The 16,637-nt window shown below is 35.8% G+C and overlaps 1 protein-coding gene and 1 pseudogene across 3 annotated transcripts in view; one reads left to right on the plus strand and one right to left on the minus strand.

Annotated features, from left to right (window-relative positions):
• TEKT3 (tektin 3) overlaps positions 1-16,637 on the plus strand; it is a 40,180-nt gene that overhangs the window by 3,710 nt on the left and 19,833 nt on the right. For all 3 annotated transcript variants that reach the window (XM_077892570.1, XM_077892571.1, XM_077892572.1), the window contains 2 exons: positions 6,039-6,645; positions 9,173-9,256. In XM_077892570.1, the coding sequence (XP_077748696.1) occupies positions 6,067-6,645; positions 9,173-9,256 (663 nt within the window). In that variant the 5' untranslated portion in view covers positions 6,039-6,066. The remainder of the gene's footprint in view (positions 1-6,038; positions 6,646-9,172; positions 9,257-16,637) is intronic.
• Positions 79-472, minus strand: LOC144310878 (SKA complex subunit 2 pseudogene; annotated as a pseudogene).

Consider the following 16,637-nt stretch of genomic DNA (forward strand, 5'->3'; position numbering starts at 1 on the left):
GACAAATCTTCTTCTTCACCCCCCCCCCCCCACCTTTAGTCATCTATTGCTAACAAGACATCTTCTTAAATCTTTCTGGAATTAATCTCTTCTCCATTAGAATTCCCTTTTGCAAGTCAGTTTCTTCATAAGTTTGACATGAAAGATTTTAATTGCTCTGCTGAAGTTTTTTCTTCTTTAGTGAATGGTGACAGCTCCAGGTCTGTTTGCTTCATGGTCATAGTCTTATCGACAGTAGCAAAAATGTGGTTCTTAGTTTCTTTCTGCTCTGCAGTAATTGGTTAAAGTGTGTATGCAAAGTTTGATATCGAGACTTCATTGCTGACAATTCCTTTAACAGTGTAACTGGATTTTTCTCTGCTGTATCAGGATGATTATTCTTGATTTCATATTCCAGCCTGTACTGAATGTAATCCAGATCAGAGTCAGTTTTCTGGAACATCAGTTTCAGCTTATTGACCTCCGCCTTCATGTTGAATAGTTGACATTCCTCAGCGGCTTTATGTGTTTAAAATTCTATTAGTGGTTACATAGAAATTGAAGATCATTATATCTCCTTGATTAATCTTTCTCCTTATTTCTCTCTTTCCTCATGATAGTATTTATTGTCCTGAAGTCTGCTTAGTTTGTTATTAATATAGGCCCTTCAATATTCTTTTGATTTGTATTTACATGGCATATCTTTCTCCATACTTTTAAAAACTTATCTGTGTTTTATATTTAAAATGGATTTTTTTGAGATAGCATATAGTTCAATATTGCTTTATAAAAACCAGCTTAAGAATCTGTGCCTTAAAAAAAAAAAAAAAAAAAATCTGTGCCTTTGGGGACACCTGGGTGGCTCAGTGGTTGAGCAACTGCCTTTGGCTCCTTGGAGCACAATCCTGGAGTGCTTCTCTCTCTGCCTGTGTATCTGCCTCTCTTTCTGTGTCTTTCATGAATAAATAAATAAGATCTTTAAAAAATTTTTTTGACTTACGTAACTATATAATGGGCTGCAATGCTTATATTTAAAAGACTTAATATTTTTAACTGTTCAATTTTATTTGCTAATATAATAATATCAATAGATGCAATTCACATAAACTAAAGCTCCTTGAGATCCTCAATATGAGGTTATTTGACTACAAAGGGATCCTAAGATTAAAAATATTTTGAACCACTGACCTGGAACATTTTCTAAGAAATAAATAAAAAAGAATTAAAACTAACCAGCTAAGAGGGGAGACAAAAAATAGAAGACTTCAATGTGGGACTTGATCCCAGGACTCCAGGATCATGCCCTGGGCCAAAGGCAGGCCCTCAACTGCTGAGCCACCCAGGCATCCCACTCAAATGCTTTATTAAAAAGCTATATTTCTGAAACAAAGAATATCTAGTGAGAAGATGAGCATTATTTTACATACATGGTAAAGTTCTTATCTGCCCTTCTGATAGTCCCCTCTCTTATGAAAGGCATTATTATCCAGTCACCCCAGACAAATCTTCTTCTTCACCATCCCCCACCCCCCCACCTTTAGTCATCAAGTGCTAACAAGACATCTTCTTAAATCTTTCTGGAATTAATCTCTTCTCCATTAGAATTCTTTGATTTCTGTCTTTTTTTTTTTTTTTTGATTTCTGTCTTAGCAGCTGGGTTCTCCTATATACTGTATTTAGTCTGTTGTGATCACATATCATGTGACTCTGGAAAACTCCCTTGTTAATTTGTGAGAGAATGAGAGTGAAAAGGGAAAACAACACCTGGGCATTTACTATGAAAATAATTTTGACCTTGTCAGCCCTGAGAAGGTTTTAATTTGGGCAAGTCCCTGGGTTATGGGTGATGTCTTGAGAACTGATGCTCTCAAGTTTGCAATATGCATTTTATACTTATTGCAGTATATGTTTAAGTAACATTATTTCATTTTAGTTATGACCCTTAGAATAATACATTTCCATTTCGGCTCTCCTTTATTGGTGCTATTATGACCATATAATTTACTTCTCTTTTTATTATAAACTCCACGATATTTTTTTTTATTATTTCACTTTACACAGCCATCCTTTAAAGAAATTTACAAGTTAGAGAAGAATATTTTTTATACTTGCCATTACTGGCAGTTTATTTCTTTGTGTGAATCCAAGTCTCCATCTGGTATGATTTCCTTTTGCTTGAAGAATTTCCTTTTAAGAATTCTTTTAGTCTAGTTCTGCTGAAGGTTAATAATCTTGGCTTTATTTCTATGAAAAAATTTTATTCCACCTTCCTCTTTGAAGGATCTTTTCACTGGATATAGAGTTCTAGGCTCACACTTTTTTCTAGCCATTTAAAGATGTTTGTCTTTGGCTTGCATAGTTTTTGACAAGAATTCTGCACTAATTCTTATTTTTGCTCCTTTCTATATGTAACATGTCTTTTTGCTCTGTTTTAAATTTTTCTCTTTATTTTATTCTCTGATTTTCAGCAATTTGATTATGATGATCCTTGAGGTGATGGGTTGGTGGTGATAGTGATGATAGTAATTTGTGCATGCATGTGTGAATGGGTGTGGGCTTATCCTCTTGGAGTATTTGGAGTTTCTTAGACCTAGAGATTTATAGTTTTCATCAAATTTGGCAAATATGGAGCCGTTATTTCTTCAAATATTTTTGTCTTCCTCCTTTTTCTATATGACACTGCATATATGATGTTAGATTACTTGATATTTGCCTGTGTTACTGAGGATTTTCTCTCTCTCTTTTTTTTTCATTTAAAAAAAGTCTGTGCTTTGGTTTGGTTAGATTTGAACTCACTAATCTGTATTTCTCCAGTGTCTACTCTGCTGTTAATCTCATCCATTGAAATTGTTCAAGTATAAACTGTATGAGTATATATTGTATGTTTTATTCCTAAAGTTATGCGTGGTTCTTTTTTAAAAATTATGTTCTTGTTTTATGTTCATTTTACTCTTGTTTTCCTTTAAATACTTGTACATTGTTTGTTTGTTCTATCAAATCTTTCCTGTTGCCTGATTTTTTCCCTAATTATGTGTCACATTTTTTTTCCTGCTGCTTGGCATGTTTGATAATTTTAATTGAATGCTGGACATTGTGATATATATCTGAATGTCTTGATGTTGTCAGGCAATTAAATTACTTGTGGATTAATTTGATCTCTCTGAGGCCTATTTTTAAAGCTTTGCTGGAATGAATTTTTAGTATTTTTACTCCAGAGATAGATCAGCCTTGTCTCTAGTGTGTGACTCCTTTGAGGTCTCCATGGAATGCTCCAAGTGATCACCTCCACTCTGACTGGCCTGAGTTCAAAATATCTCTCCACCTTCTGTGAGCTCTAGAAATTGTTCAGCTGACAACCCAGCCATCATTCTTTGCCAAAGTTCATACAGTGTTCCTTCATGTATGTGCAACCTATTGCTCAGCAAAGACACAAGTGGCCCCTTATATAGGAAGCTCTTTTTCTACATAGCTTGCTTTATTCTGGAATCCTGCTTCACAATTTCCAGCTGTCTCAGCTTCCCGAAATTCTGATCTCTTCAAGTCACAAAGTTGCCAGGATCTGCTCACTTTTCATCTGGTTTTCCTGTAATCTGGAAATTGCCTCCAGGAAGAATGCCAGGACAATCAGAAGGCTTGCCTTATTTGTTTCTCTTTTCTCAGGGATCAGAGTCTTGTGCTGTCCATTGTTCAAAACAGGTGTATCATATATTTTGTCTAGTTTTTTAGATGTAAGAAGCTAAGTCTAGTTTTTATTACTCTATCATGATTGGAGTCAGAAGTCTATTTTGAAATTTTAGGTCTTTCTTAGGACATGACATTCTCAGTTTCCTTGACCAATAATGACCGAAATATAAGATATTGCATACTATTGTCTTTTAATCAGTCTTCTTGAATGACTTGCAAGATGGCTAACTGGAGCTGGAACTTCCATTGTGTAACTGTGTGAGAACATGTGTCTTGCGTAAAATATTGTCTCCATGTGAAACTTACTGCCACACACAAGGATCTCTACATCTGTGTACTTTAAACAATGGAGATTTATGCTTCATATTCCAGATTTAAAATTATATCGCATCCCTAATTAAAAAATATATCACTAGAAACTTTTGTTGAATTAAGAAATATATCACTGGAAACTATATTGAATTAGTCAATCCGTATGTCTCCTCTGGCTTCTGAACCTCTGCATTTCACAAATCACCACTCATAGTATATGACTCATGGCTTAACAAACATGGGTTTAGATGCTTCAAGACTTCAACATAATAGGTTTTGGGTAAACATATGTGGTAATTCTACACTTGGAATTCCTTGGTTGAAGGACCAAGTGTGTTGCTAGCTATTATTGTCAAGAATTAAGAAAATCCAACTAAGAGTCATCCAATACCCACATGAAGCTTCTTTATGAAAGAAAAGTGACAAGATTATGTCTAGATTTGACTGAAGAAGAGGTTAGAACTGAAAGTAGCCATGAAGACCCTAAGGTCTCAAGTTGCTTTGAATTTTCTTTTTTGAAAAACAGTGTTTAACTTTCAAACTGAAATGAAGAACTGCAAGGGGTTATTAAGGTTTCCTTTTGACCATCATACTCCTAGGCTTGGCCAGTACAAGTATTTGGGGACTGAGGGAAGGAAGACTTAGGAGAAGGTCAGGGAGTTAGGACTGTGTGGGCCACCACCATGTCAGTGGGCAGTTGTTTCACCATATGTGGAATGAGTGTGTTTCAATTTGACCACAATTCTACAAATAGATTATTTTGTGGTTTGGGGACCAAAGGCCTCAAGACATAGCTATTTAAATAATCATTGAATGATTTTTTTTTCTGATATGTTTATATCTGATTTATTTTTCCTTTTCAGTAAATGGGTCCATAGGCGCTAACCCGCAAACAGAATGATATTTAGATACTGAAAAGTATACCATAGACTGTGGCATCTTGACTTTCCTAGCTAATAATGACCAAAAGTTCCAGACAATAGAATATTTTTCAACCAAAGAAAAGAATATTATTATTATTATTCAAAAGAATAAAGTGGATCTATATGTTCTAACAGGGGAAGAGGTCAGAAATATATATTTTAAAATATACGTATTCTAAATGATACATATAATCATTAAGATAATTCAGTATTTATATTTAAAAAGGTCTGTTCATATGTATAAATGGTATATAAGTAGGTGCATTTTTAAGGTAGCTTTAAAAACAATACATATGTTGGTATATGAATTGAAAAAATCTAGAAAGAAACAACTAGAATCAATTATTCACTGGAGATCACTTTGGGGGAGGGATGGATATTTATCTTTTATTTTATATACTCTTTTGGATTAGTAGTTTAAAAAGCTCACATTTAATGAACATTTATTTTGAGCCCAGAATGATGATAAGCATTCCAAATACTTAGCATTGTCTTACTTAGCCCTAACAACTGCCCTAGAATGTCTATATTGAAGGTGCCTAGAGGTGACAAGTTGCCAAGAAAAGGGAGCCAGGTATTTGCCTTGAGCTATATTTGCATACCAAGCACACTGTTGTTATTATCCAGGTATTGTGCTCATTTAGGATGACTTGGTAGAGGAAATGCTGCCAAGTAACACTTTGCTGTTAATACCTCTCATAAGAATACAGAGAAGTAAGTAGTAGTATTATTCTTAATTTAGAGATGGGAAACTGAGGAACAGATAGTTTAAATAATTTGTCCAATGCCTCACAGCTAGTAAATAGCAGATTTGAGTCCCTGTTAAAATGCATACTTTAGTCTCTCAATTTAGATTTGCTACAGGATAATAATAACTTAAATTTAAAAAATTTCAGAAATTAAAATGGCCAACCTAAAAAATGTAATTTTTAGTTTATTCTAGAAACAAAGATAGAAAAAAAATTTTTTGGAATATATTAGCACTGGTAAAAGTGGATATCAAATTAAGACAAATATTTAACATGTTAGGGAATGCTGCTACTAAAAATAAGTCAAATGTGGTGTTTATTTGTAAATTTTCACCTAAGATTAATTTATGTGACTGTCTGTTTTTATATCCCCTCCCCTCCTTTTAAACAGGAGAGATTTACAATAGTGTTTGAGCATCATGGATGCTTTAGGTTCTACGTTAACGGCAACTTATGCCCACCCTAGACCAACACCAACCAACTTCCTACCAGCCATCAGTACTGTGGCATCAAGCTACAGGGACCGCTTCCCCCACTACAATTTAACCCATACCTTGAGCCTTCCTTGGAGACCAAGCACATACTACAAAGTAGCATCCAACTTACCAACCTTGGGCCCATACTGCACCAGATCTCAGAAGGTGTGCGAGAGCACCATGCTTCCCTTTGTTTCTAATAGAACCACTCTCTTCACAAGGTATACTCCTGATGATTGGTACAGGTCCAATTTAACCAACTATCATGAATCCAACACTTCCCGACATAATTCAGAGAGACTAAGGGTAGATACATCTCGCCTGATTCAAGACAAATATCAGCAAACAAGAAAAACCCAGGCAGGCTCCACCCAAAATTTGGGAGAACGAGTCAATGACATAGGATTTTGGAAATCTGAAATCAATCATGAGTTGGATGCGATGATTGGAGATACGAATGAACTCACTGATGTTAAGAAAAAATTGGAGAGGGCTTTGATGGAGACAGAAGCCCCTCTTCAGGTAAATATAAGAGCTTTGATAAAAGACACTACATATTTGTATGATTATAATCCACTGGTCGAATTACTGTGGTTATTATCTGTTGAAATATATTTTGCTTCACCTGTAGAAGCCAACCTCCTATCAATACATCTGTTAACTACTTTCAAAAATCATGACCAGTTTTGCACATCCTGCAGAACAACTCTTTAAGTAGAAAGAATACTGAATGCAAAGCAAAGGAGGTTAATTAGAGAGACACCCTTAGGACCCACAGTGTTTATGGTGAGAATGCCATCTTCCCATCTACTAAATAGGCTTCCTGATCATTGCTTTCCCTGGATATCATATATAATATTTGAGAGAAAAAAGTACTATTATTTTAATCGGTGTCATGAAATGCCTCCTGTTAATATGTTACAATTCCTTTTTGGGGCATAGTGAAATAATCAGTGAGACCATCTTAGGAGATGGAGTGAATTTGGTAATAGAGAAATGAGCCTGAGGTTAAGCCACTTGTAGTGGTCATGGAGGCAGCATTTTAGTTTGTTGCTAGCCTCTGGCTACCCCTCACCGTTCGAGGGTGTGATGGAGGAGGGGGTCTCCAACCCTATTCTACCCACCACCATTGAAAGAAGACATTCTATATTTGAAGACACGCAAGTTACAGAAATTATTTCAGAAGCTGTATAAAATTGAAGCAAACAGCACTTTTCTTCACATTTATATGACTTCCCATATGATAAGCATTTGCAGTATGTCTTTATTATGACTTCAATGACAGAAAAATTTAGAGAACTAAGGAGCTAGAGGTCTAGTGGGTTGAAAAGTTTGTTGGAGACCCCTGTACATTGTTACTTCTTATTGTGCACCCCCACCCTGTCCCCCCCACCAGACACAAGCATACAGAAATAAGCACAATCACCAGAAATCCTGAGAAAGGGTGCTAGTACATAAATGAGACCTTTTTACACTAACGTCAAGAAATACTTTTGAGGATTGGAAGCCTTTCCATAACTTCTTCATGCTTTGGCTCATATTGAGGATTCCTGGTCTATTCTGCACCCCACCTTACCCACCCCACTTTAGAGTATCCTTAAAATGATAGCCACTTACCTGAATTTCCAGAGGACATCTAATTTCTTCCTTTCAATACTCCTTTCAGTGAGATGGTTCTAATTTGTATTTTTTCCTACAATTCTTGTCCAAATGTTCCTACGTGTTCAAACATTTACTATCAGCACAGTGCTAGAAGGTTCTGATTAAAATTAGAATTAGTCACATAAACAGATACATCTTAAGGGGAAAATCCAGATGATCGACTAATATAAGACAAAAGAGTTAAAATTCCCTAATAAAAATGAAAATTAAATCAATGAAGTATCCATCTTTGGCCTATCATATTTGCAACAGTGGAAACTGATGACTTCTGGAGTTGGCTGAAGTGCAGCAGGTGGATACTTTTCTATGTTGCTGGTAAGATTAGTAGACTCCTACTAGAAGGTGGGTTAGTAGAAACTTAAAAAAAAGCAGTTTAGTAATATACATGCAAACACTCAGTGTTCCCCTCAACCCATTAATTCATCTTCTAGTAAATGTGAATTTTACTATTAAAACAATATGTATCCACTCGAAGATGGTGTTCAACATTATGATGTCAGATTACAGTGTACATACTACTATATTTTGTGCTGAAAAGGTTAACATTATGCAGTTATTACAGGTCACAAAATAGTCTTTGAAAAAGTATTTTAACATTTATATAATGTTCTTTCAATAATTTATTATTAGCAATCCAAGCTGTTTTCCACCAGAGTCATTAGCATACTTTGTTTCAAAGAATATTTTATGACCAGGGCCTACTATTTAATGTCAATCCTAAAAAGCATAATATAAAATTCTAAGGACATTATAATCTGTTTTGGTATTAACAACAACAAAAAAACAGTGATAGGAATATGGTTAAATCATTTTCTACTTTTCTATATTTTTTCTCCTTTTTTTTTTTTATTTTTTTTATTTTTTTTATTTTTTCTCCTTAATGGATAAGAGACATTATTTGGAAAGCAATAAAAGGAACTTCAAAAATAATCACTTGGATTTTTGGCTACACAAATATTTTGGTATCTTTAAAGATAATAATTTGTTTCTTTCTCACTCTTTTCAGTAGAAAACATTTGGAAGTAATATCTTGAAAACTATGTTTCAGATTATTATTTCTGTAGAAGGAATTAATGTTTAAGGAATTTTGTCAGATGTTGATCTGTAAGAATGAATTAGATGCCATATGCTTGATTTTGTCACCTTTCCAAATTAGAAGTCTTTTTCCAAACTACTTTGAAGAGTGAACTCTGTCCTTTTAACTATCAATAGGGATTTACTTAGTTGTCATGGTGGGTCTCCTGCTAAATTTCCAACAAAATGGCTTGAAAAGTTGGTATTGGGAATATCTATTGACTTGTTTTAGAAACAGGTCCTAAGAGCTGCTTCCTGATCACTGATTTTGGTTACTTTCTATTAGTGCTTTCCATTTTTTGTGTATCTGTAGGTAGCCCGAGAATGTCTATTTCATCGAGAGAAGAGAATGGGGATTGATCTAGTTCACGATGAAGTGGAAGCTGAACTGCTGACGGTTAGTATGGTCAATAACAAAAAATGTCATTGCAAACACCGGCTTAATGTATACAAACAAAAATTATGTTATACGAAGCCATTTGTAAGTAAGAAGTTATAGTGTCAAATATTTATATCATTTGGAAAAGATTTTTTGTGGGGGAGGGTTATAAAAGTAATGGATGTTTATTGAGAGAATTCAAAAGATACAGAATAGGACAAAGAAAGATAAAAATTGCCTGAAGCTCAGTTGGACAGAAATCACGGTTAATTTAGGAGAATTTCAGTTTATTCAGAGAATTTCAGGAAATTTTTTTATTAACCATACTTAGACACCACACAACTTAAAAACACACAAACATATCTTCAAGATTAGAATTATACCGTATATATAATTTGAATAGTGCTTTTTTTTTTTTGGCTAGGTGAATGCTTAATGATGTTTATTCTTAAATGTTGTAGGGAAGGCAACACCAATCTTTTTTTTCCATTTATTCATTTCTTTTTTTTCATTTGTTTTTATTGAAGTTCGATTTGCCAACATATAGTATAACACCCAGTGCTCATCCCATCAAATGCCCTCTTCAGTGCCCATCACGCAGTTACCCCAATCCCCCGCCCATCTCCCCTTCCACAACCTTTTGTTTGTTTCCCAGAATTAGGAGCTTTCATGGTTTGTGTCTCTCTCTAATTTTTCCCATTAAGTTCCCCTCCTTTCCCCTATAATCCCTTTCTTTATTTCTTTTCTTCCCTATATGAGTGAAACCATATGATGATTGTCTTTCTCTGATTGACCTACTTCACTCAGCATAATACTCTTCAGTTCCATCCATATTGAAGCAAATGGTGGGTATTTGTCCTTTCTGATGGCTGAGTAATATTCCATTGTATATATAGACCACATCTTCTCTACTCATCTGTCGAAGGACATCATGGCTCCTTCCACAGTTTGGCGATTGTGTCATTCTTTCTAAAGATGTAATTTTTCTAGAGCAGTTTTAAGGACACCACAAAATTGAGGGAAAGGCGTAGAGATTTCCCATATAACCTCTGCACCCACGTAGGCACAGTATCCCCCATTACCAACATCCCTGACCAGAGTGGTACATTTGTGACCATTGATGAATCTACATTAATATATCATTGTCATCCAAAGTCTGGTATACCCCTAGCATTCACTCTTGGTACAGATTCTATGGGTTTGGATAAAGATATAATGACATACACATCATTGTAGTGTACAGAGAATTTTCACTTCCTTAACAATCTTTTGTGCTTAACCTATTCATCCTTCCCCTCTAAAAGTGCTTTATTCATTTAAGAATTGCATTGGGGTAATTTTCCTATAGCATTAGATATACTTTCATATGCATATGTATGATATGCATGATTTTAATGGTTACACTGTGTTCCACAATGTGAAAGTGCTATCATTAAAAAAACAAACAGACAAAACAAAACAAAAAAACCCTCTCTTTTTTGAGTAGTTAGGTTTGTTTCCCTATCACAGTCCCCCTTTTGTTTTTTTGCTATCTTAATAACACAGCTGTGTACAAAAATATTCTTATTGATAACTCTATGTATTTCTGATTATTTCCTAAGAATACATTTCAAGAAACGTAATTGATGTGCCAAAGGCATATGCATTTGGGAAGTTTTCCTATATAGCCAAATTGTCATCCAGAAGCAGATAGTTATATTTGCACTACTGTGCTGATTCTCCTGCTAGGGTCTCTTCCACCTCCACCAATTAAATGTGATTTAGTTCTAAGTTCTCTTGCTTTCACTTCCCAGACTTAATCCCATGAGATCTATGCCATTCCTTAAGATTTCAGCCACTGAAAAAAGCCTCGGCTCTTCCTAATCTCTTTTTCAGGCCAGACACTCTATTATGCATTAGTTCTGTGTCCCTAAGTCCCTGTCAAATATGTTTATGTTGGTAACCCTGCTACCTGTCTCCCTTTTTTTGGTTAATACTCATGAAGCCTACAAGTATACATTTCTTCTACCCTGATTCCTTCTGCCTTCCCCTTCCTACTGATGGTACCAAGGTTCTCCAGTTACTTGAAGCATGGCTTGCTGACTCTCTTCACCCTTTGTAATCAGTTTCCAGCTCCTTAAATTGTTCTTCCCCTTTGCACTCCATTCTCTCCTACCATTGCTCAAAACCATCTTTTCCTCCATCAGAGCTGGTGAATGCAAAATCCCCAAATATCCTCCCTTCACTTGAATCTGTACTACCATGATCACCAGTGGTTCCATCCGCTAAAATCTCTTCCTTGACTTCCTAATTTCTATGGCCTTCCATTGTCTGGCTCTCAGTCCTTCTCAGTCCCGTTTCCTACTCGATTTGCTGAATTTCTGCTGCAAGAAATCAATACATGATCCCTGAACCAGCTTTGCTGGGTTCTGCCTGTTTGCCTTTCTGTGATAGGCCAGTCCTTGGTAAAAAAAAAAAAAAAAAAAAAAGAAAGAATCCTTGGTAAGAAAGTAAATATGATGAGCTAGCAATCTGGTCATCAGTAATATTACCTTCACAAGTCATCAGGGTCCATTTTAACATTGCATTAAATTATATTTTAGTGACCTACTGCATTATGGATGATAAGCAGGAGTTTTTTTCTTTGCTCTTTGCTTTCCTCTTCTGCCTGATTCTTCAAAAGACATATGAGTGGAAACAATAAATTCAGGAAAGTTTTGGCCACTACAAAAAAGCTATGCAATCTCTTTTGTAAAAGCTACAGTGCCTATTGCTGCACATGAGTGAGTAAGAGTAAGATATCTTAGATCAAGTAGCTTTATGGGAATAGGTCCACGTTCTGCTGTTTCTTCCTTTCCTGCCTCTGATGAATCTCCCATCTTGAAATGATCTGTCATCTACTTTGTCATTAAAAGGGGGAAGTATTTACCAGAAAATATCCCTTGGCCTCTTATTCTTACTGATCCTAGATGTTCTGTGAAGTAAATTATACGTGGTTCTAACAATTTTTAACTTCATCAGAATATCTGTTGGTTATTTACAAGAGGTTTTTTTTTTTTAACTTTGCCACTTTTAATGTATTATGCTAGCTTTAAAGATTGATTGCACCTGAAGGTTTTAAAAACATCAATAACTGGGTCCTACACCCACAGATTCTGATTCAAATCTGAAGTGAGGAATAGGCATATGTATTAAAAATATTCCCCAGAAAATTTTAATGAACAGCCAGAACTCAGAACCACTGCTTTAAAACTACAAAATATTATTGATAGGAATTCATTAAGATCTGAGTAGACATATCACGTGCATGCATTGGAAGACTTAAATAGTGGTAGGGTGGCAGTACTTCCCCACATGGACCATAGATTCAACAGAATCTTCATCAAAATCCCAGCTGACTTCTTTTTTTTTTTTTTTAATGATAGTCACAGAGAGAGAGAGAGAGAGAGAGAGGCAGAGACACAGGCAGAGAGAGAGAGAGAGAGAGAGAGAGAGGCAGAGACACAGGCAGAGGGAGAAGCAGGCTCCATGCACCCGGAGCCCGACATGGGATTCGATCCCGGGTCTCCAGGATCGCGCCCTGGGCCAAAGGCAGGCGCTAAACCGCTGCGCCACCCAGGGATCCCCCCAGCTGACTTCTTTGTAAAAATTGACAAGCTGTCCGTGAAAATCACTGTAAATTCAAGGGATTCAGGACAGCCAAAATAATATTGAAAAAGAAGACAGGGATCCCTGGATGGCGCAGCGGTTTGGCGCCTGCCTTTGCCCCAGGGCGCGATCCTAGAGACCCGGAATCGAATCCCACGTTGGGCTCCCGGTGCATGGAGCCTGCTTCTCCCTCTGCCTGTGTCTCTGCCTCTCTCTCTCTCTCTCTCTGTGATTATCATAAATAAATAAAAAATTTTTAAAAAAATATTAAAAAAAGAAAAAGAAAAAGAAGACAGAGGACCCACACTTCTTGATTTAAAAATTACTTCAAAGCTGCAATACATGAGACAATAAAGATAGACATATAGGTTAATGGAATAGAATTTGAGAATCCAGAAATAAACCTTCCCTTTCACAATCCATTCACTTTCAACAAGGGTGCTGAGACGATTCAATGGGAAGGGAATACTCTTATCAACAAATGGTGATTGGACAGTTGGGTGTCCATGACCAAAAGACTGACATTGGACTTCTACATCACACCATATATAAAAAAAATGAATAAAAATGGATCAAAGACTTAAATGTAAGAGCTACAATTGTAAAACTCTTAGAAGAAAACATAGGCATAAATATTAGTGACATTGGACTAGGCAATCATTTCTTAAAACAGATACCAAAAGCACAAAGCACACACAACGTAAGAAAAAGAGAAATTGATCATTAAAATGACGAACTTTGATGCATCAAAGAACATCATCAACAAAGTGAAAAGACAATGCATAGAAAGGAAGAAAATCTTCTGAAATCATATATCTGATAAGGGACTTGTATTTATAGTATGTAAAGTACTCTTAAAACTAAAGCTAAAAAAACAAACAAACAAACCCAAAAACAAAAACAAAAAAACCCCACCAAATAACCCAACTCAAGATAGTCAAAGGATCTGAATAGGGAGTTCTCCAAAGTGAATATACACATGGCCAATAAGGACAGTAAAGGACAGTAAAGATTGGTCATCAATAGTTCATCAGGGAAAGGCAAATTAAACAACAATGAAATTCCACTTCACACCCTTTAGGATGGCTATACTTAAACACAGATAATAACAAGTGATGGTGAGAATGTGCTAATGGGGCTGTAAAATGATACACCTCCTCTGGAAAATGGTTAAACCCAGAGGTGCCACATGATTCAGTAGGTCCACTCCTATGTATCTGCCCAAGAGGAAAAAAAGTACATGCCCACACAAGAACTTGTACATGAATGCTCATAGCAGCATTATTTATTCATAACAGCCATTTAGAAACAACACAAATGTCTGTCAGCTGAGTGATCTCTAAAATGAGGTGCAGCCATGCAATAGAATGTGATTCAGCCCTAAAAAGTGCCAAAACATTCTGCTACATGGATGATCCTTGAAAATTTATGCTAAGTGAAGAAGTCAGTCACAAAAGACCGCATATTGCAGGATTCCGTTTCTATGAAATGTCCAAATTAGGGAAATCTACAGAGACTGAGAATAGATTAATGATAGCCTAGGAGAAACTGGCTCAGGGGATTGGAAACTGGGGTAACATGTAAGAAGTGTGTTTTTTCTTTGGAGGGTGATGAGAATGTTCTACAATTTGTTCTATGATGGTTACATAACTGAATATACTAAAAATCATTGCAGTAAAATAGAAGATTTTTAATGTACATGAATTATATCTTGATAAATCTATTTTTCAAACAACCACTACTGCTTTAGAGGTTTCATATTTTCTTAGACCAGTAGGAGAGGTTACTTTGTCTCAAAATAACTAAATCTGCAATGAAAGTAATGGTTCGTCAATTGAGGGGTGCCTTGGTCATTGCCAATAATTTCAAGTAATGAGTGTATACTTTGCTTACTCAAAGTAGTGATATTAGCATATCTTTTCTTTTTACCAACACTGGTCTAATTTTTTGGAATAACTAAAAAAAAAAAAAGAGGAAGAAAGAAAGAAAGAAAGAAAAGAAGTTGCCTTAAAAGCCCTTTTATTTTTTTATTTTTTAAAAGCCCTGCTTTTAAAGAAGGTGGCCATATTGAAATATTTTCTCATGAATTCTGTCAACTTTTACATTCAATCAGTGATATTCACCAAATTCTTACAGAATGGCTTCTCTTGGGGGACTGATTAGGGTACCGTCTTTTTGGTCCTCCCAGACCAGGTTAACAACTTGAACTTTTTTTTTTATTCATGGGAAACAGAGACACAGGTAGAGGGAGAAGCAGGCTTCCTGTGGGCTTCTCCCTGCATGGAGCCTGTTGTGGGACTTGATCCCAGGACCTTAGGATCACAACCTGAGCTGAAGGCAGACACTCAACCACTGAGCCACCCAAAGACCCCAACTCCTTGAACTTTTTAAAGCCAATTGAACCTTTGAGTACAGATTAATAGATAAATTAACACTGGAGACAGTTCCAAAAGTCTTTGGTTGTAGGCATTCCCTATTTCCATGAACCCGTCTGCCCTCAACCATCTGACATTCACCATATGGCATTATTTAAATTCAAATATAGAAATTATTGTTGAAGAATATTTTTTTATAGCAAGAGTTTTATTAAATGCATTTCCCCCCCATTAAAAGTCCCAGAAATTCCCACTATGTGCATTGTGTATACATAGTATAAAAGCTCACTAGGATTTTGGGTGTTAAATAGTATTTTCTAAGCAATAGCCCATGCATCCTTTGGCAAATAGCTTAGTAAAATAACTACACACACACACACACACACACACACACACCACGCCATAGAAAAAAAATGAAGATTGAACAACATTAAAAGCAAAGACTGATGCACAACTCACTGTGAGAATGTGTGAGAAACCTTTGCTGCCCGTAAGAACAGGGCGAGCCTTGATGACAACATGTGGTGGGAATGTAGCTTTTCATTTATTCCACTAATTCAGATCAAAGAATTAGTCGGTAGGGTTATCAGTGAAATGAACTCTAGGCATATTTTTATGTGAAGCAATAAGAGAATAAGAAGACTATACAGTTGAGTAATAATTGATATTGGAATGGTACTGGAATGGAGAAGCCCTTTATAATCAAATTAACAAAGACAGAGACCAAAAGAGGTCAAATACATTTGACCTCATAGGAATCACAAACTCTGCATGTCAAAGTCACTATGCAGAATATAAAGGCAAGGGACAAGCAGGTTAAAAATATAGATATATTTTCATATTATATATATTTACGTATATATTTATAACATCTATGATGGGAAAGGAATGAATTTTAAATATAAGAATCCTTATAAATTAATAAGGAATAACAACAGAAAAAGTGGAGAAGCAAAGTGAACTGTAGTTCACAACAGAACAAAGCTAAATGATGAGCAAATACATAGTTAAAATATTAACCTGCAAATTTCATGAGGTTTGTTGTTTGTGGGAGGGGTCCTATCACCCTAGCAAAAATGAAGAGGATTTGATAGTGACCATTTAATAGGTAAAGTGAGGAAGTGTACTCTCATTTATTATTGTGAGTGGGTACAACTTCTCTGGAGGGCAATTGGCTGTATTTGCCAAAATCTTGAAAAAAAGGTATACACCTTACAATTTACTGAAGTTGTTCATCATGGTATAGTTTAATGTCATGGGAAAATGTTCAGATTTAAAATGGAAAGGTGGGGGCCACCTGGGCGGCTCAGTCAGTTAATTGTCTGACTCCTGATCTCATCTCAGGTCATAATCTCAGGGTCATGAGATTGAGCCCTGTGTCAGGCTGGCATTTAGCA

Source organism: Canis aureus, chromosome 3 (genome assembly GCF_053574225.1).
Source record: "Canis aureus isolate CA01 chromosome 3, VMU_Caureus_v.1.0, whole genome shotgun sequence".
Lineage (NCBI taxonomy): Eukaryota > Metazoa > Chordata > Mammalia > Carnivora > Canidae > Canis > Canis aureus.